The following is a 26,983-nucleotide window of genomic DNA, read 5'->3' on the forward strand; positions in this document are numbered from 1 at the left end:
TCACTGAAATCAGTTCCAGTGATTCCTACACCAATTAGTGAGGAAGCTAATGATGATGATCATGAAACGTCAGATCAAGTTACTACAGAACCTCGTAGGTCTTCCAGAGTACGGTCCGCACCAAAGTGGTACGGTAATCCTGTTCTGAAAGTCATGTTACTAGACCATGATAAACCTATGAACTATGAGGAAGCGATGATGAGCCCAGATTCCGCAAAATGGCTGGAGGCCATAAAATCTGAGATAGGATCCATGTATGAGAACAAAGTGTGGACTTTGGTGGACTTGCCTGATGATCGGCAAGCCATAGAAAATAAATGGATCTTCAAGAGGAAGACTGACGTTGATAGTAGTGTTACTATCTACAAAGCTCGACTTGTCGCAAAAAGGTTTTTCGACAAGTTCAAGGTGTTGAATACAATGAGATTTTCTCACTTGTATCGATGCTTAAGTCTGTCCGAATCATGTTAGCAATTTCCATATTTTATGAAATCTGGCAAATAGATGTCAAAACTGCATTCCTTAATGGATTTATTAAAGAAGAGTTGTATATGATGCAACCAGAAAGTTTTTGTCAATCCTAAAGATGCTAACAAAGTGTGCAAGCTCCAGCAATCCATCAATGGACTGGTGCAAGCATCTCAGAGTTGGAATATACGCTTTGATGAGTTGATCAAAGCATATGGTTTTATACGGACTTTTGGAAAGACTTGTATTTACAAGAAAGTGAGTGGGAGCACTACAGCATTTCTGATAAGTATATGTGAATGACATATTATTAATCGGAAACGATGTAGAATTTTTCTGCAAAGCATAAAGGAGTGTTTGAAATTTTTTTTAAAGAAAGACCTTAGTAAAGCTACTTACATATTGAGCATCAAGATCTATTGAGATAGATCAAGACGCTTGATAAGATTTTCAATAAATACATACCTTGACAAGATTTTGAAGTAGTTCAAAATGGAACGGTCAAAGAAAGAAGTTCTTGCCTGTGTTGCAAAGGTATGAAATTGGGTAAGACTCAAATCCCGACCACGGCAGAAAATAGAAAGAGAATGAAAGTCATTCCCTATACATTCAGTCATAGGTTCTATAAAAGTATGCCATGCTATGGACCAGACCTATTGTATACTCTGCCCTAGTTTAGCAAGGGAGTACAATAGTGATCTAATAGTAGATCACTGGACAGCGGTCAAGAATATCCTTAGAGAGGACTAAGGAGATGTTTCTCGATTATGGAAGTGATAAAAGAGCTCGTCGTAAAAAGTTACAACGATGCAAACTTTTACACTAATCTAGATGACTCTAAGTCTCAATCTGGATACATATTGAAAGTGGGAGCAATTAGCTAGAGTAGCTCCATGCAGAGCATTGTGGACATAGAATATTTTGCAAAATACATACGGCTCTGAATATGACAGATCCGTTGACTAAACTTCTCTCACAAGCAAAACATGATCATACCTTAGTACTCTTTGGGTGTTAATCACATAGCGATGTGAACTAGATTATTGACTCTAGTAAACCCTTTGGGTGTTGGTCACATGACGATGTGAACTATAGGTGTTAATCATATACAGATATGAATATTGATGTTAAATCACATGGTGATGTGAACTAGATTATTGACTCTAGTGCAAGTGGGAGACTGAAGGAAATATGCCCTAGAGGCAATAATAAAGTTATTATTTATTTCCTTATATCATGATAAATGTTTATTATTCATGCTAGAATTGTATTAACCGGAAACATAATACATGTGTGAATACATAGACAAACATATAGTCACTAGTATGCCTCTACTTGACTAGCTCATTAATCAAAGATGGTTATGTTTCCTAACCATAGACATGTGTTGTCATTTGATTAATGGGATCACATCATTAGGAGAATGATGTGATTGACATGACCCATTCCGTTAGCCTAGCACTTGATCGTTTAGTATGTTGCTATTGCTTTCTTCATGACTTATACATGTTCCTATAACTATGAGATTATGCAACTCCCGTTTACCGGAGGAACACTTTGGGTGCTACCAAACGTCACAACGTAACTGGGTGATTCTAAAGGAGTACTACAGGTGTCTCCAAAGGTACATGTTGGGTTGGCGTATTTCGATATTAGGTTTTGTCACTCTGATTGTCGGAGAGGTATCTCTGGGCCCTCTCGGTAATGCACATCACTATAAGCCTTGCAAGCAATGTGACTAATGAGTTAGTTGCGGGATGATGCATTATGTAACGAGTAAAGAGATTTGCTGGTAACGAGATTGAACTAGGTATTGGATACCGACGATCGAATCTCGGGCAAGTAACATACCGATGACAAAGGGAACAACATATGTTGTTATACGGTTTGACCGATAAAGATCTTCGTAGAATATGTCGGAGCCAATATGGGCATCCAAGTCCCGCTATTGGTTATTGACCGAGAATAGTTCTAGGTCATGTCTACATAGTTCTCGAACCCATAGGGTCCGCACGCTTAAGGTTACGATGACAGTTATATTATGAGTTTATGAGTTTTGATGTACCGAAGGAGTTCGGAGTCCCGGATGAGATCGGGGACATGACAAGGAGTCTCGAAATGGTCGAGACGTAAAGATCGATATATTGGACGACTATATTCGTAGTTCGGAAAGGTTCCGAGTGATTCGGATATTTTTCGGAGTACCGAAGAGTTACAGGAATTCGTATTGGGCCTCAATAGGCCATACGGGAAAGGAGAGAAAGGGCCAAAAGGGTGGCCGCACCCCTCCCCTTGGACTAGTCCGAATTGGACTAGGGAGGGGGGGCGCCCCCTTCCTTCCTTCTCCTTCTCTCTTCCCTTTCCTTCTCTCCTACTCCTACTACATGGAAGGGTTCCTAGTTCTACTAGGAAAAGGGGAATCCTACTCCCGGTGGGAGTAGGACTCCCCTAGGGCGCGCCATAGAGACACAAGTTGATCTACGGATCGTTCCTTAGCCGTGTGCGGTGTCCCCCTCCACCATATTCCACCTCGGTCATATCGTCGTGGAGTTTAGGCGAAGCCCTGCGCCGGTAGAACATCATCATCGTCACCACGCCGTTGTGCTGACGGAACTCATCCCCGACACTTTGCTGGATCAGAGTCCGGGGATCGTCATCGAGCTGAACGTGTGCTGAACTCGGAGGTGCCGTACGTTCGGTACTTGGATCGGTCGGATCGTGAAGACATACGACTACATCAACCGCGTTGTCATAACGCTTCCGCTTACGGTCTACGAGGGTACATGGACAACACTCTTCCCTCTCGTTGCTATGCCATCACCATGATCTTGCGTGTGCATAGGATTTTTTTTGGAATTACTACGTTCCCCAACAATATATGGGTGCAGGGAGAACGTCGGTGGAGCTACGGGGGCCCCACAAGGCAGGGGGCACGCCCAGGGGGGAGGGCGCGCCCCCCACCCTCGTGAGCACCTCCCATATCTTCTGACGTGGGGTCCAAGTCCATCAGGTGGGTTTCCTTCCAAAAATAACTTCTTCAGTTGATTTTGTTCCGTTTTGACTCCGTCTGATATTCCTTTTCCTCGAAACTCTGAAATAGGTACAAAACAGCAAATCTGGGCTGGGCCTACGGTTAATAGGTTAGTCCCAAAAATAATATAAAAGTGGATAATAAAGCCCAATATTGCCTAAAACAGTAGATAAAGTAGCATGGAGCAATAAAAAATTATAAATACGTTGGAGACGTATCAATATCCATCATCACTATCTTCTTTGTCTTCAACTTTGTCTGACTCCTTTTCCTTATCTTTCGGCTGTTTCCTCTGGAATTGCTGGATCAAGAGCCGACACTATCGAGTGGTATGTTTCGGATAAATGAATTTACCCTCCTCATCTTTCTTCGTGTGGATGTGGCACGGCAAATCCATCACGTCATTCCCTTCCTTGTCCTTCACCTTCTTAGGGTTCCAAGACCCTTTGGGCTTCCCTTTAAATTTTCCTTGAGTCACGGCCAAGGCTTCTCCAGGAGCAGCTGGCTCGGCTTTCCGCTTCTGCTTCCGACTGGAGTTCCCTCCTCCGGTTTCATGGGCGGCTGACTTGTACTTGCCACTCCGGAGCCGATCCTCTTCTTCACCATTGGCATACTTGGTGGCAATCTCCATCATTCGACTTAGAGACATGTCTCCAGTTCGACCGAATTTCAGACTCAACTCTCTATTCTTAACACCTTCCTTGAAGGCACAGACTGCTTGGTGATCAGATACATTCTCTACCGTGTGATGGAATGTGATCCACCTCTGGATGTAATCCCTCAGAATTTCATTCGACTTTTGCACACAAGATTGCAGCTCTGTCAACCCTGTTGGTCGCTTGCAAGTTCCTTCAAATGTTCTGACAAACACTCATGAAAGATCTTCCCAAGTGTAAATGCTGCTGGGTGCTAACTGATTCAACCATACTCTGGCTGAACCCTCCAACATAAGAGGCAGATGTTTCATGGCCACCTCATCATTGTCGCCGCCAATCTGAACAACCACTCGGTAGTCCTCAAGCCAAGTATCAGGTTTGGACTCACCAGTGAACTTACTGACTCCAGTCGTCAACCTGAAGTTGGGAGGAATCACCGCGGCCCTGATGGCTCTGCTAAAACACTCTCGTCCTGAGACGTGTACTCTGCCGCTGGTGGGTACATCTCTGTCATGGCCTTCTCGGTGAGCTCTGTTCCTGTCGACCAAACCTTGAACGATAATGGATCTTGCATCAAAGCCTAGTTCCTTGAGGTCGACTGGAATCCTTCGCCCGACACTGTGAGGGCGTCTGTCATCCTGCTGCTGAGGCGCGTACGACCCACCCCTTGGGGGAGGGGTGGGCACTCGACGTCGACCATCATAATCGAGTCGGTCATCATACTGCTCACGATCCTTGTACTGATCACGCCGGTCTCCACGTCCCTCACGCCTCGGGGGCAATCTCGGGCTATGGCCCACTCGACTGTTTGCAGCGACGGATCTGCTGTGAATCCTATTCCGTGACTGCGATACAGCTGAATTTTGATCTCCTGCTGCCCGAAGTAAATCTCTGGTCTATAACAAGCCTCTGCCAGCCTCTGACTGGGAAGGCAGAATCGACTCTGCTATACGGGCTGTAGCTACTAGATTCTGAATCGGAGTTCGATATACCTGAGTCGGTTGCGGAAAGAGTTGATGTCGACTGGATTCTGGAACCCGTTGTCGCGCACGTTCGTCGAGTGCTCGCTAGAGGTTCTCTAGTCGAGTGCGCTCAGCCAAGTTGGCCAAGCGCGCGTCCTCTAAGGCACGAGCCTCGGGGGTTTCTCCGATGATAGGAGTGTGTAGCGCATCCATGTTCCAGCGGCGAAGTTCTTCCCTCTGCGGCGAAGTGAGAGGCTCGGGTTGATATTCTTCGTGGACCTGCGCCGGATCGCCTCCGCGGTCGCCTCCGTCGACGCGGGGAAAGCCGGGAGGACTGCATGGTCCATTGACCATTAGAACCTCCGCCGCTGGATCACTGTTGTCGCACTCGGATGCAGTCTCTGCGGAGCCAGTCGAACAGGCCGTAGAGAGATTCGTCAGGCTCGATTGCCGCGACTTGGAGGGTGGCCGACTGGCGGGCCACCGCGTGTCTCACCCACCGTTGAAGCCTCGACCGACCGGAGCGCTTGCACCGATGGGAAATAGGGAGGGAGGACGACACAGGGGCCGACCGATACTGGGTCGATGGTTGCCGCAGGAGGACACCGCGGACGCACGCGCGAAAGTGCGTCGCCTCGCGGACGGGGAGCGCGTCGATGTCGAGCGGAGCCTCCTGAAGCCAAGCGGAGTCGTCGGTGATGAACGTGAGCACGCCGAGACGGATCTCGCGGCCCTCAACCAAAACCCCGCCTGAAACCATAATGAAGGAGATCGGAAAAATCGCAACTTCTCCAATAAGTCGCTAAGACACCTGCCCCACGGTGGGCGCCAACTGTCGTGGTTCTAAGTCTGACAGTAGAATAGGGGGGTAATAAAGGAATGGAGAGGCAAGATCCTAACTATGTAGTATTATATGCAAGATGTTTACGAGTTCAGGCCCTTCTCGGAGGAAGTAACAGCCCTACGTCTCGGAGCCTAGAGGCGGTCGACTGGATTATACGAGTATGAGTTACAGGGGTGCGAACCCTTTACACTGAGGAGGGGGGTGGCTTATATAGAGTTCGCCAGACCCCTCCAGCCCTCAATTATGCAGGGTTTAAAGTATATTAAGATCGGGGGTTACTGGTAACGCCTCACATAAAGTGCCATAATGACCATAAAAGCTACTTAATGACCGACCGTTTATATGCAGAGTGACTTTAGATCTCCTGACGGTCGAGTGGTTGGCTTCATGGTCGAGTGTCTTCAAGTCCGTCAAGTGGAATACTTCTGAGTCGACTGACAGGTGGTTTCTTCTAGAGATGTCCTTGGGGAGGGTATCTTGGACAGGTCCATGACCCTACCCTAGGTACATGGCTTCATCAGAGGGGTCTGAAATGAACCCTAACTCTTGTTTCCCCACGCAAACAAACTCTAAAAACAGCCTATACTCAAGTATTTCGAAATTACATGGGCATGGCCCAATAATAAGGTGACGCAACACCTATAATAGCCTCTGGACGAAATTTATGAAGTGGCATCTTGTATATTTCGTCCAAGGCTTCACGCACTCATTATGGTGGCTTCAAAGTCCTGAAATCATCACTTGTAACTCCGTTCTTGTTCCCCTTGCACATGCCATCATCTCCATGCTTGATCTTGCTCCAATGATCATCCTTCTTGTCCAAGCTAGGCCCTTCATTTGTAAGCAAGACAAATGTATCCAATTTAGGCAGCATCATATTCTCACGAACATTAGAATCATTACCAAGAAACAAAAGTACCTGATAATTTAATTGGCGTGCGCGAGCTCTAGTAATTGGTCCTATATATGTATCAGTAGGGGTTGTGGGTGTAACTTTGTTAGTGATGTCCTCATCAACAAGATCATGATTGTATTCATACAAAACAATCTCCTTCTCATATCTTGTTTGGCCTCTCTCTACTGTGTAGTATGTAAAAAGCTGCCTGCGGTCATATAGGCATCTGTCTTCCACCGTATATTATATATTTACATTATGTTTTCGTCGCCCGTGTAGTAGTATGTAATAAACAGAAACATAAAAGGACTTGCATGAATCCAGCTAGCAAATCAAAACATACATGCCACCAGCTCTCCCTCAAATCCATCGATGCGTCTACTCTTACTAAAACAAAAGATGAAATACATGCACGCACATGCTCTTTGATGGGCACAACATGCCGCCGCACCTCTGTCTGCTAGTTGGTAATTAGGATGCCAGGGGAAGGACTTTTTTTGACAAAGGATGGATTTTATTGGCTCAAAAAGAAGCATCAAGTGGATACAAACTCAAAGAGCACACACCCAGCCTCTACATAGCTAGGATGCACATATCTAACACTAACGCACGCACACAAAAACACGCCAACAAATAGCAAAGTCATATAAGACCAAAACTATGTGTATGCGAGTAAAATAGAAATCCAAAGCTATTAGGAACATGATCGGCAAACTACAACAATGACCATATTCACTCCAACCATCTTATGACACCACGCAGACAACGAGTTCTTCAACAGCAACACCATCAAGAAGGAAGCAACATTCAAATATCGTCGTGGCCGGGTCCAACCACCAAGGTCGAAATCTAGGCTTTTACCCTCAAGAATCAATCCGAGCAATGCCTCCAACAAGGTAACGATGTTAAAACATCAGCATTGCGAGGTATAACCAGCTCGGTCAGACATAGGATTTCACCATGAAGCTCATGATCGGGTGCTTGAGTAGCAGTACCATTGAAGTCACTCAAGTGTTGTCGCCACCACTTTTCCGCAATCCTAGCAGCTACATGTGATGCAACTGCCACCGCTGCACAACCATCCCTATGTGTCAAGTCATCATCCATAAATTGCATCTCACCGCCGCAGTCAACCACTCAATGTTGAGAGTTGAACATTCATGATCTTTGGATGAAAACCGCGGTCGTGGCATCGTATGAGGTCGCTGCACCATAGTCTACAATCAACCCCACTCGACCGACCAAATCTAAATGACCACCACCAAGCCATGGATTGTAGTGTCGTCGACCTATCACCGCCCGCGCAAATGTCCCTAATCTCCCTCTTGGGGTTCGTTACCATGTTTCAATGTCAAACTGTTCCTTTTTTTCTCGAATACGCATGAGTGTGTGTATCGTAGTATAAAGAAGGAAGCAGGGAAGACAACCATCCACCAAGTCCATCTACAGATTACATGCAACGAACAAACCCACCTCCACCCTCATCTACGCTACCTACTCCTGTCTACCCACTTTGTCAATGAACTGAAGAAGAAATCAAGATCACCCTTATGTAGCCCTGCCGCTCTTCAAGGCCTACCTTCTCTCTCGATTGTCCTTGCCAGCCTAGGGATAGAAGGAATGGCTCCCTCAAAGACTATATCGTGGCGTTGTTTCCAAATGGACCACATGACTAGCACCACAATTGCCCGGATGTCCTTGATGTGATGTCCATTGTCATTCTTGGCAATGCACCACTCCGTAAGCATGTCTGTCCCCAACGGTGTCCAGTCCTGCCTGCCCAGTGCCTCACACACATTGTGCCGGACCTCCCTCACAAACACACACCGTAACAGAAGTTGTTGGATGATATCCTTGTGTTGATTACAGAAGGGACACAAGTCATGCTGCGGGAGTCCTCTCCTGGCTAGTCTATCTGATGTCCAACACCTATCTCTGAATGCGAGCAAAGTGAAGAAATGACATTGTAGCGAGGCATTTGATTTCCAGGTGAAGTCTGCTGCCGGTGCCACCTCCCTCCTCCAGAACTTTGTAGCGTAGGCCGAGCAGGCCGAAAACTGTCCATCCTTCTCCCAAGACCATCTAAGTTGGTCCCTAAGACCCATGCTTAATTAGGGCAACCTGCTCCACCGCTTCCCAGATCAAGAAGTATTCATGTAACAACTCCAGCTCCAAGTCCGGTCCAACATGCATCCTGTGCCCAGAGAGCATTCTCGAGCCCATCCCTTGCTCTCCTGCTCGCCTAGCCCTCACATGGATTCGATCATAGATCTTGGGGGCCATCTCATGTTCTCACCAACCGGATACCCACAGGTCTTCCCAAAATAAGGTTGTCGCATCGTCACCCACAGTCATGTGTGCAGTCGATCTGAATAGTGCCAAGGATTCTTTCGGCACCTTCCACGTGAACTCATTCCATCCCCGTGAGGTGTCTGAGCGGTGCAACCATGGCCAGCGCGCCTGAAGAGCAATATTGAGCCATTTGAGGTTCGGCACGCCCAATCCTCGTGCCCATCTTGGCGAACAAACTACCTCCCAAGCAACCACACAAGCTCCACCTCGTGCTTGGGCTTTGCCACACCATAGGAAGCCCCTACATATCTTGATCATTGCAGCAATAGTCTTCGGTGGTATATCCAACGCAAGAATGGAGTGGATCGAAATGGCACGGAGTACAGACTGCACAAGGAGGAGGCGCCCACTCTTGGGCATCATGACTGCATGCCATGTGGGCAAACGGGCCGCAAGCTGACCCACCAATCCATCGAACTGAGTTGTCATCTGCTTTTATAATGTCAGTGGTAAGCCCCGGTATTTGCAGGGAAAGGTTCCTACTGGGCATCCGAGAATCGTGCAGATCCTGGCCACGGTCTCTGCATTGCACCGAATAGGCAGGGCATTGCTCTTTGTCAAGTTGACATGGAGCCCGGACCCTTCACCATAGTACCTCAAGATGGCTGCGCACACTTGCATCTCGATCTCCGTCGGCTTCAAGAAGATCATCATGTCATCGGCGAACATAGAAACCCTTTGTTTCAAACAGGGTCTCGCAAGAGGTGACATTATTCCACGATCCCTAGCTAGCTGAAAAGCTTTTGTAGCGACTCCATGATCAAGATAAAGAGCATCAAGAATAGCGGATCACCTTGCCGTAGCCCGCAAATATTAAGAATCATCTTCCCAGACACACCATTTACCAAGACTTTCCTCAAGGAAAGCTCCTCGATGGCAGTGGCGTACACGGGGAACAAGATGGCAGTGGCGCACACGGGGAACAAGTGGCCAGTCATAGTCGTCAGGGCCATGGCGGCAACGCTCCATCTATTGCCGGCCCGGCAACCCCAGATCCTTCATGAACAGAAACAGCCGATCAAGAGACAGGTCGAGCAATTAACCATGACATATCCCAGATATTTTTTTAAACATTTCGTTGCTGCCCCGTCGTGGCAGCTGGACACAAGGCATGTGGTTGAGGCGAGGCCCGCCGTGCCGCGGTGATGACCTCGAACCCGCCCATGCTGCCAGTGCCAACGGGGCGGGCAAAAGCGACGCTAATGCGGCCAAAAATTGCCTTTTTGGTGCACTTTTTCGCCTTTTTGGGGTCGCTGCTACGCACGCAAATCAGCAGCCGCGATCCGGTGGATCCCCGCTGCCCCTGCACGCGACCTCCACTAGACTTGCATTATTGGCAACAACAGCGCAGATCGACAGCCACACGCTTTAAATCAGCGTCTTGATCTCACTCGAACAAGTGGGTCAAGGATTAAAGATGCCGTCCGATTAGCTCTCCGCCCTCCATGGTTTTGGTTTAAGCTGGTTGTAATGCTAGTATCATAGCTAGTATTATGTATGTCAACTGGACAATTTTGATGATGTGTCATGGAATTAAATAAAGAAAGAGAGGGTTGAGTATCATATTATGATACCGTATCATAATAAATTTATGCTGCTATGTGTCATGCATGACAATAAATAAAGTACTACATGATGCTAAGATATGATATTATGCATTAGGGAGATAGTATCATATACTAGTATCATGCACTACTAGTATATGATACTATCCATTACAACCAGCCTTATATACTAGTACTACTACTCTCATGAATTAAGGAGTAGTGCATGTCTATTGCTAGGTCACGAACACACAAACGGCAGAAGATTTCCATGTTCATGCAAAACGTCCAATTGTCTCAAGAACGCAATTTGTTCTCAGCTCTACAGATCGGCCGTATAGATGGCAAGCTTTTTATCGTCCCAGCATCTAGATTCTAGAGCATGGCACCGCCACCTACAGTCGCTGCATGTTAGCCAACGCACGTTCTCTCCAACATGTGCATATGGAACGGAGATAGCCACTGGTAGCTGAGAGAAAAGAGGCCGTGTGTCGTCTAGCTAGCATGGCAGCGCAGAGGATGACATCAAATCTCCTTGTCCCGAATACCAATCTTGGCGATGCAACTTTCGCAGTTTAGCGCGCGTGGGTGACGCGGTACCGACGGATCTTGGTCGATCGCTGGTTTTTGGCTGCTAGAGGAGCGAGTGAGTGATTGGGTAACGTTCAGGACGGTGGTTAATGGCCGGCGCCTCAGGAAGGATCCAAGTTGAAGAGGGATGCATCAAGTTGGAGCCTGTCTTTATTGTCGGAGCCGATGGCGCCCATGCTGCCATGCCTCTGCCCTCCGTCCATCACTTGCCCATTTCATGCCCATCACGTCTAATCCGGCATGAGTTTCTTTCCTCAGACTCGAAGGTTCATGGGGATGCTAGTATTTGGCAAGATTGGCACAACATCAAAATTTACAGATTGGTTCATCGTTACGATATGCAGTCAAAAGGTTAGACAGGGAAGATTATGATGGCATACCCGACTCACAAGGTTAAACCTTGTTAGGAAATGAAAGTGTTATTCATTCATCAATCGTCACACGAGGACTATTCCGTTGACAAGCGCTATCCAGCCATGGCACGGCCGGGCCGAGGTGCATCAGAGTCTCAGCTTTCACGGCACTTTTATGTGAGCTAGCTTGCACCCGGCCGTGGGGTCAGTCAAGGCGACAACGCTATAGACGCGGAAAAATCCCACAGATCGACAAGTCCCCAGAATTAGTAACCTTTTTTCCTTTAATTAGTCAACACCCGAACAACCACGGAAACAGGAGTGGCACGCCCATTCAGCCACCAAAGGACGATGATGGACTTCTTTTCAATGAACACACCGCTTTACAGTTCCGTACTATCATCAAAACCGTAACTTATGAAAGCCACACCCGAAACCTAGCACATGTACGCAAACGGCAAAATGCAGAGCGTGCATGGCAGCCACAGGGATATGATAGATAGATAGATCAGATCAGGGAGGGAGGGAGAAGAATTGACAAACATGGCGCGACTCACGCGAGCGAGACGCAGCGCCTACCACCAAGCGCGTCAGGTCGGCAAAGTACGTACTCACACTTGACCAGCCTCGTCTGACTTAATCGCCCATGCTTAGCGCCCCGAATCGCCTCCCGCCTCCCGGCGGTGGTATATAAACGCACGGCCCCTCACGTTTATCTTCCACGCATACATCTATCTACTACTCCAGCTAGTAGCCGTGCACAGTTGCAACACGTACTACGGGCGATCCATCGCCAGCCCAGACCATTGACCCGCATCTCGGGCGACGCGCGCGAGCAAGGAAGGGGGAGATCGATCCACCATGAAGGTGCAGTGCGACGTGTGCGCGGCCGAAGCGGCCTCGGTCTTCTGCTGCGCCGACGAGGCCGCGCTCTGCGACGCTTGCGACCGCCGCGTGCACCGCGCCAACAAGCTCGCCGGCAAGCACCGCCGCTTCTCGCTGCTCAACCCGTCGCCGTCCGCGTCGATGCCGCCGCCGCTCTGCGACATCTGCCAGGTCAGGATCAGATGGATATAACTCGATCTTCTGGGTTGTGGCTTCTGTGGGGGTTCTGATTGCCGTGAAAGTAGCGAACGAACGGGGGCTTAAGTCAAGTGTGCTGGGCTGCAGGAGAAGAGGGGCTTCTTGTTCTGCAAGGAGGACAGGGCGATCCTGTGCCGGGAGTGCGACGTGTCGGTGCACGCGGCGAGCGAGCTCAGCATGCGCCACGCCCGCTTCCTGCTCACCGGCGTGCGGGTCTCCTCGGAGCCGGCCGCCTCCCCCGCGCCGCCCTCGGAGGAGGAGAACACGAGCAGCCACTGCTGCAGCGGCGACGACGACGCGGCGCCCGCCACGAGCCACGGCGCCAGCAGCGGCAGCAGCATCTCCGAGTACCTCACCAAGACGTTGCCCGGGTGGCACGTGGAGGACTTTCTGGTCGACGACGCCACCGCGGCGGCGGCCGCCGCGGCCGCTTCCGCCGGCTTCTCATCAGGCGGATCGTACCCGGTTGGTGCCACTGAGCATTGGTGCAGATGAATGGATGTTTATAATTTTTTGGCACGTTCCGGATCGAGAAAGCTAGAAACGCGGCAATGTTCCGGTCACGTCTGCATCGGCATGACTGCACCCAGTACAACCATTTCCATTATGGGGATGGTTTGTGGTTATACGTACTACGCTCATGTTCGCAGCTTGCACACACTGGTCCAGTGTGTTGTAGTAGCGACAGCATCCTCAGAGGCCCACCTAGATCCACCATTTTGGACACGAGCAGAATTTACATCTCTGGATCATCAAGCAGAACCTGTGACTAACTTGGCTTTCGGTGATGCCCGTTTGAGCAGGGAGTAGGAACTCCGAACTTCGCGCTGCACGACGCCGGCTACCCAGCGGGGTGGACGAGGCAGGAGCATTGGGTGCCGCAGATGTACGCGAAGCTGGCAGGCGGCAAGAGATCCCGGACTTCGGCTGCCAATCCGCACTGGTGAAATTAAGTGTCACCGGCACGTCTGTGTTATGCAGTGGATCGCAGTTAATATGCTGGAGTACATGACTGTAATACTAGATGATGTTGTTTCGGGCTCAATTTCTGGGTTTTGCGCTCCTTTGGCGTCCTCATTCCTCGGGATGTCTGGGAGCGCTCGTGCTTTTTGAGGCTGCGGAGAAAATCTCCGCACCTTTATATGCTTTTTTCCTACCTGGTTCGTAAGTTTTTTGCCCCTAATACGCAAATAAGGGAGTCGTTTTCCCCTCTGATAACAGTTTGGTCAGAAGTTGAATGTCTGCAGCTGTTTGTACTTGAGCGTGTGTTTGGGTACCGGTTATCTGATTGACTGTAAATGGCGCGGAGAGATCCAACTGAAGCTATGTGAGGGTGTGCAATGAACATGTTGCAAATGAAGCACCCCACTAGCTAGATGTGGGACGACGAATCTTGTGTCACATAATCGGACACCCTCCACCGCCCTAGGGCAAACCTCCCTCATTGTCCGATCAGGTGCAACCCGCGGTATGCGATGTGAAGCACTACCACAGGCAACAAGCTGCACCAGTGTTGCAACATACGAAAACAAAGATGCAATACCCATAAAAAACCAGTACAGTCGGCTCCTCTCCCCTGCCGGGCGGCTGGTGCTGCTCAGCGCGGTGCTGGATGCCCTCCCGACGTACGCAATGGCGGCCATGCTCCTTCCTCAGGCGGTGCTCAAAAAGTTGGACTCGCTGCGCCGCGCCTTCCTCTAGAATGCTGCCGACCGTGCCACCAGCGCGCAATGCCTCGTGGCCTGGGAGCGGGTCTGCCGAACCAAGGAGGAGGGGGGCCTCGGAGTGCGGGACCTCGCGACGCAAAACCGGTGCCTGTTGATCAACATGCTGCACCGTCTCCACGCGGCTCCCCCGTCCTCGCGGTGGGCAGTGTGGGTGTGGGCGGGGCTGGGCGGGCACTCCCTGCTCTCTGCTTCGGGCTCCCGGTTGGTCGGCGAACACGCCAGGGCGCTGTCCAAGATGCTGCCGCTCTATCGGAGTCTGACGACGGTGGAGGTACGGGATGGGCGGCGGGCGTCCTTCTGGTTTGATCACTGGCTGCCGTGCGGGGCAGTCTCGGCGGCCTTCCCTGCCCTCCTTTCGCACGCCACGGACACGAAGGCCACTATGTGGCAGGTGCGCGCCCACGGCCTAGACCAGGTGCTCGTCCCCCGGCTCACCACCGCCGGGGAAGCCGAGCGGGGTGCACTTGTGGCGTTGCTCGCTGAGGTTCGGGAGTCCCCTGGCGACGACGAACGCTACCCTGTGCTGTGCCGGGGCGCGAGCGGGGGCGTCGCTACGGCTGCCGTCTACGCCCTGGAACGCTTTGGCGGCACGCGGGCCTCCTTCGCTGATTTCATATGGGGATGCGCTGCACCGTCCCATGTCCGGTTCTTCGGGTGGCTCCTCGTGCAACGGAGGATCCACACGAGAGATGTCCTGCTCCGGAAGACTATTGTGGCGGCTGCGGAAGCCACATGCCCCATCTGCGCGCGTGTGGTCGAAACGACGGATCACCTGATCTTCGATTGCCCCTTTGCCCGCTCATTCTGTCTGGCCGTGGGCGTGGCGGTGGTCGGGAAGAGTTACCATGTTGGAGCGCTCCAGGACCTGGACGTGCGGGAGGTGGCTGGTGATGTTGCCCACGCCTCCTTCACCCTCCTTTGCTGTTGGCAGCTGTGGAAGCATAGAAATGCCGTGGTGTTCCAAGGCGCTCGGCCTTCCCTGGCCCGTTTGCTCGGGTGCTGCCGGGAAGACTCGGTCCTTTGGAAAGGCCGTTTGAAAGTGGTCGACCGGGCGTGCATAGATAGGTGGCTCCGTGCGTTCTCTCGGGCGGTTTAGCCTTGGTTCTTTGGGGTCTGGCATCTGTGCCCCCCCCCTCTCTCTCTCCCACGCATGTGTAAAACCCTTCCCCTACCTAGGGGTGTGATGCAATAGAAAAAGAAAAAAGATTCAGGTGGAGGGCTTCGCCCTCCCCCGGTGACCTTAAAAAACCCAATACACCATCAATAATAAGATGGAAAGCAAACGCCATTGCAATCACATCAATGAACGCATCACCCATGACCTTTCTTTATGGATGAAATTGCGAGTCATGTTGTTGATGCAACAAAGAGGATAAGGTCTGGAGTAAAATTCAAAACCATACACCGAATTATGACCACAAAGGCTGGACCGTTTGGCGTGAAACACCTCGCATGCCTCCTCTTCATGGTTTCCGTCATGTAGGCTGCATAGGGAGCCTCCCTTGCGCCACTTAGAGCAAGTATAATAAGATCATATAGACGGGGTATAGCAATTGCCATATCAAATTTGTGTTGAGTTGAAGGAGAGAAGAGAAGCAGACTTCCACTACGCCATAACCCTTCTACCAACGGGCGCAAACCCACCACCATTGACGGACTTTTGCGTCCATTAGTATTTTTGTCCACTAGTGCTAAAAAACTCGCTAACGGGCACCAGGCCCGTTGGTGAGGTCCAAATGTAAGTGCATCTAGGGTCCTCCTTGTGGGTTTCGTTGATTCATGAAAACTAAATTAAAGGGGCATTTTTTCTCTCTAAGTAATGATTCAACTTAGGTCTCAAAAGATGTTTTATTTGTGAAGATGGTGTTTGATCCCTCAGTTTGTAAGGAACAAGTGTTCGCATCTTTTTCAAGGATTGATTGCAACACAAAACTAGCATGAGTAGGTGGTGCCATTGATTTATAGTAGAAATATGCAAAACACTAAGACATGTATTCACAAAGAGTAATTCACATTTAAAAATAATAATAAGAATATTAGTCCTACTAAAATCAACATTCCTCCATCGATACTTAGTGATTCAAGATCCAAGATCAACATGTCAACTAGTGAGCTTTTGCACACTACTAGAAGACTAGATCACTCGGTAAACAACAATCGCTAATCATACCTCTACACGACACTTGTTTGTTGGGGCCAACACATGCCATGCCAACTTCTATGTCTCCAAACGCAAAATTGTTTTGATAATGATGTAGGGTAGAACCCTAGATGCCCGATCTTTCACGAAATGGAGGGATCCCGCGAAGAACACGAAGAACACGGGGGAAAACGAGAGGAACACTCAAGAACAAGTCCAATCACACATCCACTAGACAATCAAACACACAAGATTCACAAGGTACATGAACAACAAAAGGAAAGATACAAGGTAAAGTCCATCTCCAAGAGGAGGTCTTGATGGTATCCTAGACGGATCTTCCCGCGAGGGGTCCTTGATGATATCCCGCAGGATCTTCTCCAAGATGGAGGTCTTGGCCTCCAATGGAGTAGTCAAAGCTCACATACAAATGAGCTATCACTTTACTAACCCTAATTAGAAGGAGGGGAGGAGTATATATAGTCTAAGCCATGAAGGAGTAAGTGGGAAAGGGATACATGGGCCTTTGGCTCGACTCTGCGCGCAGGCAGGCGCCGGATGTCCGGGGATTGGGGGCCAGATGTCTGCGCTCTCGTGAGACGCCGGATGTCCGGCCCGAGCGGTGTGACCTTCTGGCTTCGGGTGCCTCACACTGGATTTTCGGGGGCAATACTGGTTGTTCGGGCTGTGGCATTGCGCCAGATGTCTGGGCACACGGGCCGGATGTCCAGCCGCTGATGCTTCAGTCGTCTATTGGTGCAGCTCATGGGCGACTGCACAGGCGCCGGATGTCCGGCCTCTAGCCCGGATGTCCGGCCGCTGTAGCTTCAGCAGCTTCGTCTTCTTCCATCGTCACTTCCATGCTTCCCTCGCGGATGGTGTAGTTGTTCCTTGGCGCTTGCACTCCTCCTCGTCATTCGCAAAACTCCGACAATACCTATGCATGCACACGGGAGAAGTGTCAAGTAGTATACCATCCTCGAAGGGGTCAAGTGAGCACGTGTAAAGGAGATGATTCACCTTTGTGTATGTGAAGTATATGTCGCACATGTCACTAACAGAACGAACTCTTGACATGGTGATGTCCATAGGATGCTCCACATCGTCTCCCCTCCCTTGGGAAAGATCCGACCTCGGATTGAAAACCAAACCACCATCGGAAAGAGATGGCTTCGCCGTGTAGAAGTGGACGTTCACCAAGTACTCGTCATCTTCAAGCTCGAAATGGGCACTTTCCAATGTCGCACCGTCTTGTGATTCCTTGAAAAGAAACAAGAACAACAAACACTTGGAAAAACAAATGTGGTTAGTGTTAGTGCAAAACCAAGAATTCAAGAGGTGATTCACCAAACAAGTGTTGTCATCAAGAATAGCATATGGTTTGACAAAGGATTGTGACATGGCATGTAAGCATGTCAATCGAGCACAAGCAAAGTTATCATGGGGACAAGTATGAAAATGTGAGAGTGATGCAAATATGTGTGAGAAGAGAATAAGCATCTACCTCAAGATCATAGCAAACATTCACAAATTGTTCAATGAAAGGTCTATGGTAGGCATAGGAAGGATTCACAACACCAAATAAAATGAAGTGTCTAAACACATGGGTCAAGTGCAAGACAATCCAAGCATAACGTGCATAGGGTGTAGTGAATATAGTGTGGCACTCAACACAATAGAAAGAGCAAATTGTTCATCATGTGTGAGGCAATCAAGTCACGCATGTGACAAGCAATGGTACATGGCATATGTGAAGAAATTATATTCGTGCAGCCAACCATATGATAGTAGCAAGTAGTCCAAGAATTGGATGCAACACACAAGGTATATATGTCATGAAGCATGGAAATGTGGCAATCTTGGGTGAAAGCAATATCTCGAACATGCGTGCAAATGGTGCAAGCAACACATGAAGTATGATCCACAATATCCAAGCTCAAGAAGGATGTCACCTTGAAAGCGTATCCTTGTGCATTCTGCACAATGCCGAAGTGGTAGGAAATGTGGTGTAGAAGTGAGTCGTGGTGGAATATATGAGGCTCGCTCTCAAAAGCTCGAATGGTCAACTCACGTGAAGTGGAAGTCAACACAAAGTCCAAGTATCCTACACATGCACACAACAAAACAAAGAATGTATGCGCATGGTAGATAAACACATCATCCATCATGATGGTTCTCTTCTCTTGCACATAACCATTAGAAGCACAAGTGCATGAATAATATGATGCAATAATGGCAATATTCATGGCATGAGGTATATGGTGCAAAGAGGTAAGACAAGCATGCTTCACAAGAAATATGTCAAAATATCCAATCATATGTGAGAATGCTATGGGGGCAATCTCATGAGCAAGACTAAAAGCATTGTTGCACTCAATACATGTCAAATCATCTAGCATGAGAGAGGCAACACATGGAGAGATATGACAAGAAGCAATAACAATCATGTGCAAAGCATGTAGATGGTTGTTATCAACCACATGAAATAAGCAAGTATGAATCATTGGTGATGCAACATAAGCAAGCATATCAATCAAGTCGTGCAAACTAGTGGAGCAAAGATGCAACACACTAGAGTAAATCATGGCAATCATGTCATGTGAACAAATAATAGGCATAGACAATGCACATGATATATCGCAAGCACGAACACAAAGCAAGATCATAGTATCATCATAGGGGTGGGTCACAAATGGAACATCGCAGCAACAAGCAATATCTCCACCAAGCTTGCAAATACACATACAACTAGGAGAATCAATCATCATGTGTAATGCAAAGCATGGGTCACAAATGCATGGCAAAGGCATAGTAATGAGTATATCATGCAAAGTGAAAATGGCAATATGGGCAAATGATATATAATGGATAATAACCCATAGACAAGTGAGGGCCATGTAGAATAAATGCGTGAAGTGTTTGCACAAAGAGAGCGGTGGGAAAGACAATCCACGTGATCCCAAGTCATCATTGCTCTCTAGAGCTCGTTTTGTCAACTCATGTGATTGTGAGGTTGACAAGTATTCATGGGTATCTACACAAAAGAGACACAAACCAAAGAAATTGTGCGCGTGGTAAATGTACACATCATCCATCACGATGTGTATGTGCACATGTGAGTTAGCACAAGATAAGCATCTCTCAAAGAAATTTGATGCATGGTATAAGAACATGTCATCCATCATGAAAGAATAGTTATTATGTATTACACGATGGGGACACAAATTGAGAATGCAAGTATATGGCACATCAATAGCATGTTTATTCATGGGGAGCATATGGTGCACACAAGTATTGGGATCATGCAAAGAATGGGATGGATCAAAATCTCCTAAAATGTATGAGGAAACTATGGGGGTCTCCTCATGAGCAATATTGGAAACATCATATGGAGAAAATGGACAACATCCAAAACAATGCATATCCGAAGCTAGGTGGTCATGGCATGGCATATGAGATAAATGATGCAAAGGGAGCATATAAATAGCATCACAAGAAAAACAAATGTCAATAACCATGGGCTTGTCATCTATGCCATATGTGCAAATTGGATTAATTTTAAAGGCATATGCATAGTCACTATGAAGAGATTGTAAATAAGACATATGGTTGATCTCATGCATAGCATGTGACAAGTCAAGTGGATTGTCAAACATGATGTGACCTAAAGAATTGTCACAAGAAATCCTATGTAACATGGCATCACAACTAATAGACTCCACATGAGAATCATCATATTCATCCTAAATGGGCAAATCATCGCATGGTGAAATCATACTAGCATGAAGCATGGTACTAGGTGGATCAACATCATGCAAGCAATCAATGTCAAGAATGTCCACTAGTGGGAGTAGAGCATCATCGTCAGCTTTGTTACCTTTGTCATTCCACTCATGTGGTGGAGGTGAGGTGGGAAAGACCAAATGGTGGTCATCTTCATCTTGATGGAACCATGTGGGGGGTGCATCATATTCCACCATGGCCATCGTCTTGTCCAAAGGGAGGATGAAGTCATCGAGTATCGGCGTGTCATCATAGATGGGACCTAGCACCAAATAAGAAGACACAGTAGATGAAGAGGTCAAGTCGTTAGTGTTGAAAGTGGCCTCACAAGACCTATCAACTATCTCACTCTCTCTATGTGGTGGTTCACTCACTCCCTCAAAATAGGTGCACTCAAAGTCACATATGGTGGAGTCACTCATCTCACTCAAGTGGTGGGGGTTGTGGCTCTCCTCACATGGGAATTGTGGCAACTCATCATATGTGGGGCTAGTGGTGAACTCGCTCTCACTCTCAATATGGTGGCACAAGTCGCTCAAGTCAACATACATCGTTGTGGTCGAAGGGACAATCCCATACTCAACCATCACATTGTCGTCGCCGTGGATGAAGGCCGAAGATGGCACATCATCACTCTCCTCCATGACTGAAGGAAAAATCCCATGCTGGATCATCTCGTCACCGTCACTGTGGATGAAGGCCGAAGATGGCACATCATCACTCTCGCCTCCTAAGATGGAAGCATCATCCTTGCTCATCACCTTGTCGCTCGCCCCCAAAACTTGGTCCTAGAGGATCGCCGTCGTCGTACTCGTCGCCGCACCATCTTGAAAAAGAGTCAAAGTAGACTCGGCATCATCAATGCCACAAAGAGGGATGGCGGTGAAGTCGAACTTGGGAGCATCGTCTTGGAGCTTGTAGGGCTTGGACATCATGGTGGTACTAGCCTCATGCTTGTCGTCTTGAAGCTTGGTCTTCGAGAAGTTTGCTTGGGGTGATGAAGCCTTGGCCTTCATGAGTTCTTGTTCTGCCTTGAGAGCACCAATGTAGTTGTCATCGAGGGATGTGTAGTTCTCGAGGAAGATAGTCTTGGAGATGTTGTTGTGCAATCCCATCATGAAGTGGAACTTCATCGAAATGGGGTCGACCACGCCGGCTCGTTGCAAGGTGATAACCCACAAGTATAGGGGATGGCAACGGTTTTCGAGGGTAAGTAGTTAACCCAAATTTATAGATTCGACACAGGGGGAGCCAAAGAATATTTGAAGGTATTAGCAATTGAGTTGTCAATTCAACAACACCGGGAGATTAATTATCTGCAGCAAAGTGATCAGTAGCACAGTAATATGATAGTTTTGATAGTAGCGACAGCAACAATAGTAATAGTAACAATGATAGTAGTATTTTGTAGCAAGTGTGATAGTAGTAGCAGCAGTAGTAACTTAGCAGAAACAATATAAGATAAATTCGTAGGCATTGGATCGGTGACTTGTTGGATGATATTTATCATGTGACAGTTATAACCTAGGGCGATACGGCACTAGCTCCAGTTCATCGATATAATGTAGGCATGTATTCCGTAAATAGTCATACATGCTTTATTAAAAGAACTTGCATGACATCTTTTGTCCTACCCTCGCGTGGCAGCGGGGTCCATATTGGAAACTAAGGGATATTAAGGCCTCCTTTTAATAGAGAACCGGAACAAAGCATTAACACATAGCGAATACATGAACTCCTCAAACTACGGTCATCACCGAGAGTGGGCCCTGTTGTTGTCAACCCGGGGTTGTCGGTTCATAACTGTAGTAGGTGACTATAACTTGCAAGATCGGATCTAAAACATGGATATAATGATGATTTCATAAACGGTTCAGATCTGAGTTCATGGAACCCGGGCCCAAAGTGACAAGCATTAAGCATAGCGAAGTCATAGCAACATCAATCTAAGAACATAGTGGATACTAGGGATCAGGCCCTAACAAAACTAACTCGGTTACATGATGAATATCATCCAACTCCTCACTGACTAGCGAGCCTACAAAGGAATTACTCACTCCCAGTGGGGAGCATCATGGAATTGGTGATGGAGATGGGTTGGTGATGACGAAGAACGAAGATACCCCTCTCCGGAGCCCCAAACGGACTCCAGATCTGCCCTCCCAAAGAAGAATAGGGCTTGGTAGCGGCTCCATCTCGTGGATCACGATAATTCTTTCTCCTTGATTTTTTCTGGAAATATGTGATTTTATAGTATCAGGGGGGTCGTCTGCGGGGTCACCAGGTGGGTACAACCCACCTGGGCGCGCCAGGAGAGGGGGGAGGGCCTGGTGGGTTGTGCCCACCCAGGTGCCCCTCTCACGCAGGTCTTGGCTCCAGAAATTCTTATTATTGATATAAAAGATCCTCACAAAGTTTCGTTCCATTCAGAGAACTTTTATTTCTGCACAAAAACAACACCATGGTAGTTCTACTGAAAACAACGTCAGTCCGGGGTTAGTTTCATTCAAATCATGCAAATTAGAGTCCAAAACAAGAGGAAAATCGTGAGAAAATGTAGATACGTTGGAGACGTATCAACTCACCCAAGCTTAAGCCTTTGCTTGTCCTCAAGCAATTCAATTGATAAACTGAAAGTCAGAAAGAAAAACTTTTACGAACTCTTTTGCTCTTGTTTGCATAAATAAGCTTAAACAACACGAGGTTTTCAGCCAAAAATATAACTAACCATGTCAACAATAACATTTGAAGATTATAATGACTCATATCAATGACATAATCAGCTAGCGAGCATTACTAAAATATCTCAAACAGCAACACGTTGTTAAAACGACCATGATATAATATGACAATAGTGGTATCTCGCTAGCCCTTTCTGAGACCACAAAACATAAATGCAGAGCACCTCCAAAGTTCAAGCAATGACTAAACATTGTAATTTATGGTAGAAAAGATCCAATCATGATGCACCCAACATTAGCTACACGTAATGCATAAATCATGACAACTGTTCTCTACTCAGTTTCTGGCGCTTGTTTTAGAAGGTTGTGACACAACATAAAAGTAAATAGATAGTCCCTTCGCAGAGGGAAGCAATGATTTGCAGAGGTGCGAGAGGTTAATTTTTAAAACAGAGATAAATGATATTTTGAGACATGCACCCTTCTTATTCACTTCACGACCATCAGTTATCAATATCTTCCATGCAAAGCACGCGAGTGGTGGTTCCCAAGCGATAAAAGTAAAGGTTTTGACTCCATTGGGAGTTTTTGTTTGATTATTTTAGAGATGAACTCTTTTTCATGTTTGCAGTTTGGGACTGGGCATCCCTATTACCGCCCTTTTCTCGTGCGATGGCGAGTGAATAAACACTCGACCTGAGAATAATCCGCTTAGCATGGAAGATACTGACCACCTCCTGTCGTTCCACGAACGATCCAGGCACACAAAAGGGTAATTTTTAGAAGTTTTTAGAGGTGGCACATGCAAATTTACTTAGGACAACAGGGTAATACCACATATAGGTAGGTATGGTGGACTCATCTGGAATAACTTTGGGTTCAAGGTTTTTGATGTACAAGCAGAATTCCCACTTAGTACAGGCGAAGGCTAGCAATTTAGATTGAGAAGCGGCCAGCTAGAGAGCAACAACGATCATAACCATGCATTATGCGTAAGTAACATTGGACACTAGCATGAGTAGGATATGGACACCATGAACATAAATATCATAGAGGCTATGTTGGTTTTGATTCAACTACATGCATGAACATGTGCCAAGTCAAGCCACTCGAACATTCATAGGAGGATACCATATCATCATACTACATCACAATCATTTTAACGCTATGTTGATATCCAAGATAAATCATTATCAACTCCCGGCTACTTATGCATAGGATGAGAAACTATAATCTCTAATTGTCATTGCAGACATGCTTAATCATAATGGGTTGAATCATGGATACTAAGTTAAACATATTTACACAAACAGAACAAGTCGAGTTCATACCAGTTCTCCCCGCCACGGCCACTTCCTCGGATGTCGTCATTATTGCCTTTCACTTGCACGACCGAACGATATGAAAATAATAATAGTGCAAGAATGTCGTGGACTAAGTTGGAATCTGCAAACATTTTATTCAACATGAGAAGACAGGGAAAAATGTGCTCTTTATTAGTTCAACAATTATTCATATGAGAACCACTCAGCATTTTCATCGTGGTCTTCTCCTCGGTACAACTCGAATAAAAAAGAACAGAAATTCAGAGAAACACACTAAAATATTTTTGGAGTTTTTGGTTTTCTTGAACAAGCAAATAAAAGGGAAAAGCAAAAACGAGAAAACTATTTACATGGGAAAGCTCCCAACAAACAAAAGAAGAACAAGGAAATCTTTTTGGGTTTTCTTTTTAATACTACTAAGCATACTAAGAACGTAAATTACTACAACTAATTTTTTTGGTTTGTCTAAAGTTTTTCAAACACACAAGAAGAAAGCAAAAATAAATCTAAGCATGGATGATACAATGAAAAAGTGTGAACACCGACAAGTGGAATGATATGCATGAACATGAATATAATGTCGGTGAGAAACACGTACTCCCCCAAGCTTAGGCTTTTGGCCTAAGTTGGTAATCGATCGATATCCTGGAGGGTAGTAGTCTACGTGGTAGCTCACAGAGGCTCTCGGTGCGGATGCCTCGGCACGCCATGCTGCCACCACTGCTGCGTTATGAGCTCGGGCCTCGCTCTCAAGAATAAAATATCTCCCCTTGCTGTGATAATCAAAAAGAGCAGGCGCAGAAAAATACGTGTCCACAACAGATTTTTGGTTAAACATTAGATTGTAAGTGAAATTATCAACCTTTCCCTAAAGGATCTTATGTTGTTTTAAAGTGTAAAAATCTAAATACCGTGTGGGTAGGATAGGATCAAAGGGCAAAGGTGAAACACCCAGCTCTCGTGCCAAATGTGTGGCATAAATTCCACCATAGAACCAGCCACTGTTAGCATTATGTTGAAGTCTACGTGCAACAATCGCTCCAAGGTTATAATTCCTTTCACCAGTGAGAGCGGTGTGAATGAAGCTCAAGTCTGGCGCACAAAGTATGCTACAGTCTTGCTTGCCTCCTATGCATTTCCCGTTAAATAATGCAAAATACTGAATTGCAGAAAAGTGAATGCTCTTTATTCTTCCTTGTCTTACTCCCCTATTTTCATCGTAACAAAGGCTAGTCAGAAAAGACTCGTACTCATCCTTCGGTGGTTCATCAAGCAAACCCCAAAATGGCAGCTTGCAATGGTAAGCAAAATTTTCCAGTGGGATAGTAAATGGTTTATCAAAAAGCATAAAAGACACCCTAGACTCATGAGGGAAAAATGTAAATCCTTCAACAAATGACTCAGTGAGAAGTCGGCATTGTTCACACTTATCTGAAAGGTAGGGACCGAGGCCAGCATTGTGAACATATTGCTCAAATTCCTCCTTAATGCCCACATGCACCATATATTCATCACAAGGCCATAAGCATGTTTTGGTGGCGGCATCACGCATGGAACTTTCACTTGGTTCAACATAAGACCGGCGAGCAGAACTGTCACTAGAAGATTCCCCCGAGGATCATTTCCTCGAAGAGCTCATTCCAAATAAGTTCATCATGTCCGCGTACAATTTTCTGAAAATAAAATATTTGGAGTGCCAAAAATCTGTCAGCAAAACTTTATAAAATTGATAGCAGCTACTCATAGGGATACATAGAGGCCATAGCAAGCATTCAAACTACTTAGAACACTAAGAATTCAACATGCAAGCTCATCTACAGCAGCACCAAGAGTAGCTAATTATTCAAAGTATAAACCACTAAAACAAAAACTAATTGGACAAACGGTGGAGTCACATACCAAGCAACAATCCCCCGAAACAGTTTCGGAAATGGAGCTTCGAGCAAAGACATCAAAATCCACGGGTTTGAGCTCAAGAACACAGGAGAGTGAGCAATGGAGAATTTTTTCTGGAGGTAAGTGATGATGTGGGCTAAAGAGATAAGTGAGGGGGCCCACGTGGGGACGACAACCCACTAGGGCACGCCTTAGGGTCATCGCGCGCCCAGGTGGGTTGTGCCCACCTGGTGCACCTCCCTCTGGTATTATTTGCACCAGAATTCAGAAATATTCAGATTTTTTTTCGAGCAACCGGCAGGAGCTCTGCCTTTTCATTAAGAAGAGAATTGACCAGTTTATAAGGAAAACTGGCCGAAAACCGATACATCTGCGATACACGCACACGCCAGCCCCGAGGGTGCGCACCACTCAAGTCCACGACACTGTCACCCAAGTGACCAGAGACGACACCCTACAACAGAACACTGGGCTCCGGAGCCGCCGCTCCGACATCCACACCGACCCCGAGGCCACGCACCAGCCTAGTCGATGGCTCCGCCACCCTAGAGGCCAAAGCCAACACCCAACGCACACGAGATCTCCGGCGCCGCCGCACCGGCATCCACTCCGGCCCTGAGGCCGCAAACCCACCTAGCCGATGACCATGTCG

The 26,983-nt window shown here is 47.3% G+C and overlaps 1 protein-coding gene across 1 annotated transcript; it reads left to right on the plus strand.

Annotated features, from left to right (window-relative positions):
• The first annotated feature begins 12,430 nt into the window (after window positions 1-12,430).
• On the plus strand, window positions 12,431-13,995 carry LOC119321944 (B-box zinc finger protein 20-like). The gene is made up of 3 exons (XM_037595454.1): window positions 12,431-12,752; window positions 12,867-13,244; window positions 13,583-13,995. Exons 1-3 carry the CDS (start codon window positions 12,558-12,560, stop codon window positions 13,724-13,726), a joined length of 717 nt encoding a protein of 238 aa, XP_037451351.1. The 5' UTR covers window positions 12,431-12,557; the 3' UTR covers window positions 13,727-13,995.
• The last annotated feature ends 12,988 nt before the right edge of the window (window positions 13,996-26,983 follow it).

Source organism: Triticum dicoccoides, chromosome 6B (genome assembly GCF_002162155.2).
Source record: "Triticum dicoccoides isolate Atlit2015 ecotype Zavitan chromosome 6B, WEW_v2.0, whole genome shotgun sequence".
In the NCBI taxonomy this organism is placed as follows: domain Eukaryota; kingdom Viridiplantae; phylum Streptophyta; class Magnoliopsida; order Poales; family Poaceae; genus Triticum; species Triticum dicoccoides.

Bases quoted from the DNA above. Each gene is read 5' to 3' on its own strand.
- LOC119321944 (XM_037595454.1), top strand. From the start codon at position 12,558: ATGAAGGTGCAGTGCGACGTGTGCGCGGCCGAAGCGGCCTCGGTCTTC. The intron at 12,753-12,866 runs GTCAGGATCAGA...GCTGGGCTGCAG, and splicing joins CGCTCTGCGACATCTGCCAG to GAGAAGAGGGGCTTCTTGTT. The intron at 13,245-13,582 runs GTTGGTGCCACT...CCGTTTGAGCAG, and splicing joins CATCAGGCGGATCGTACCCG to GGAGTAGGAACTCCGAACTT.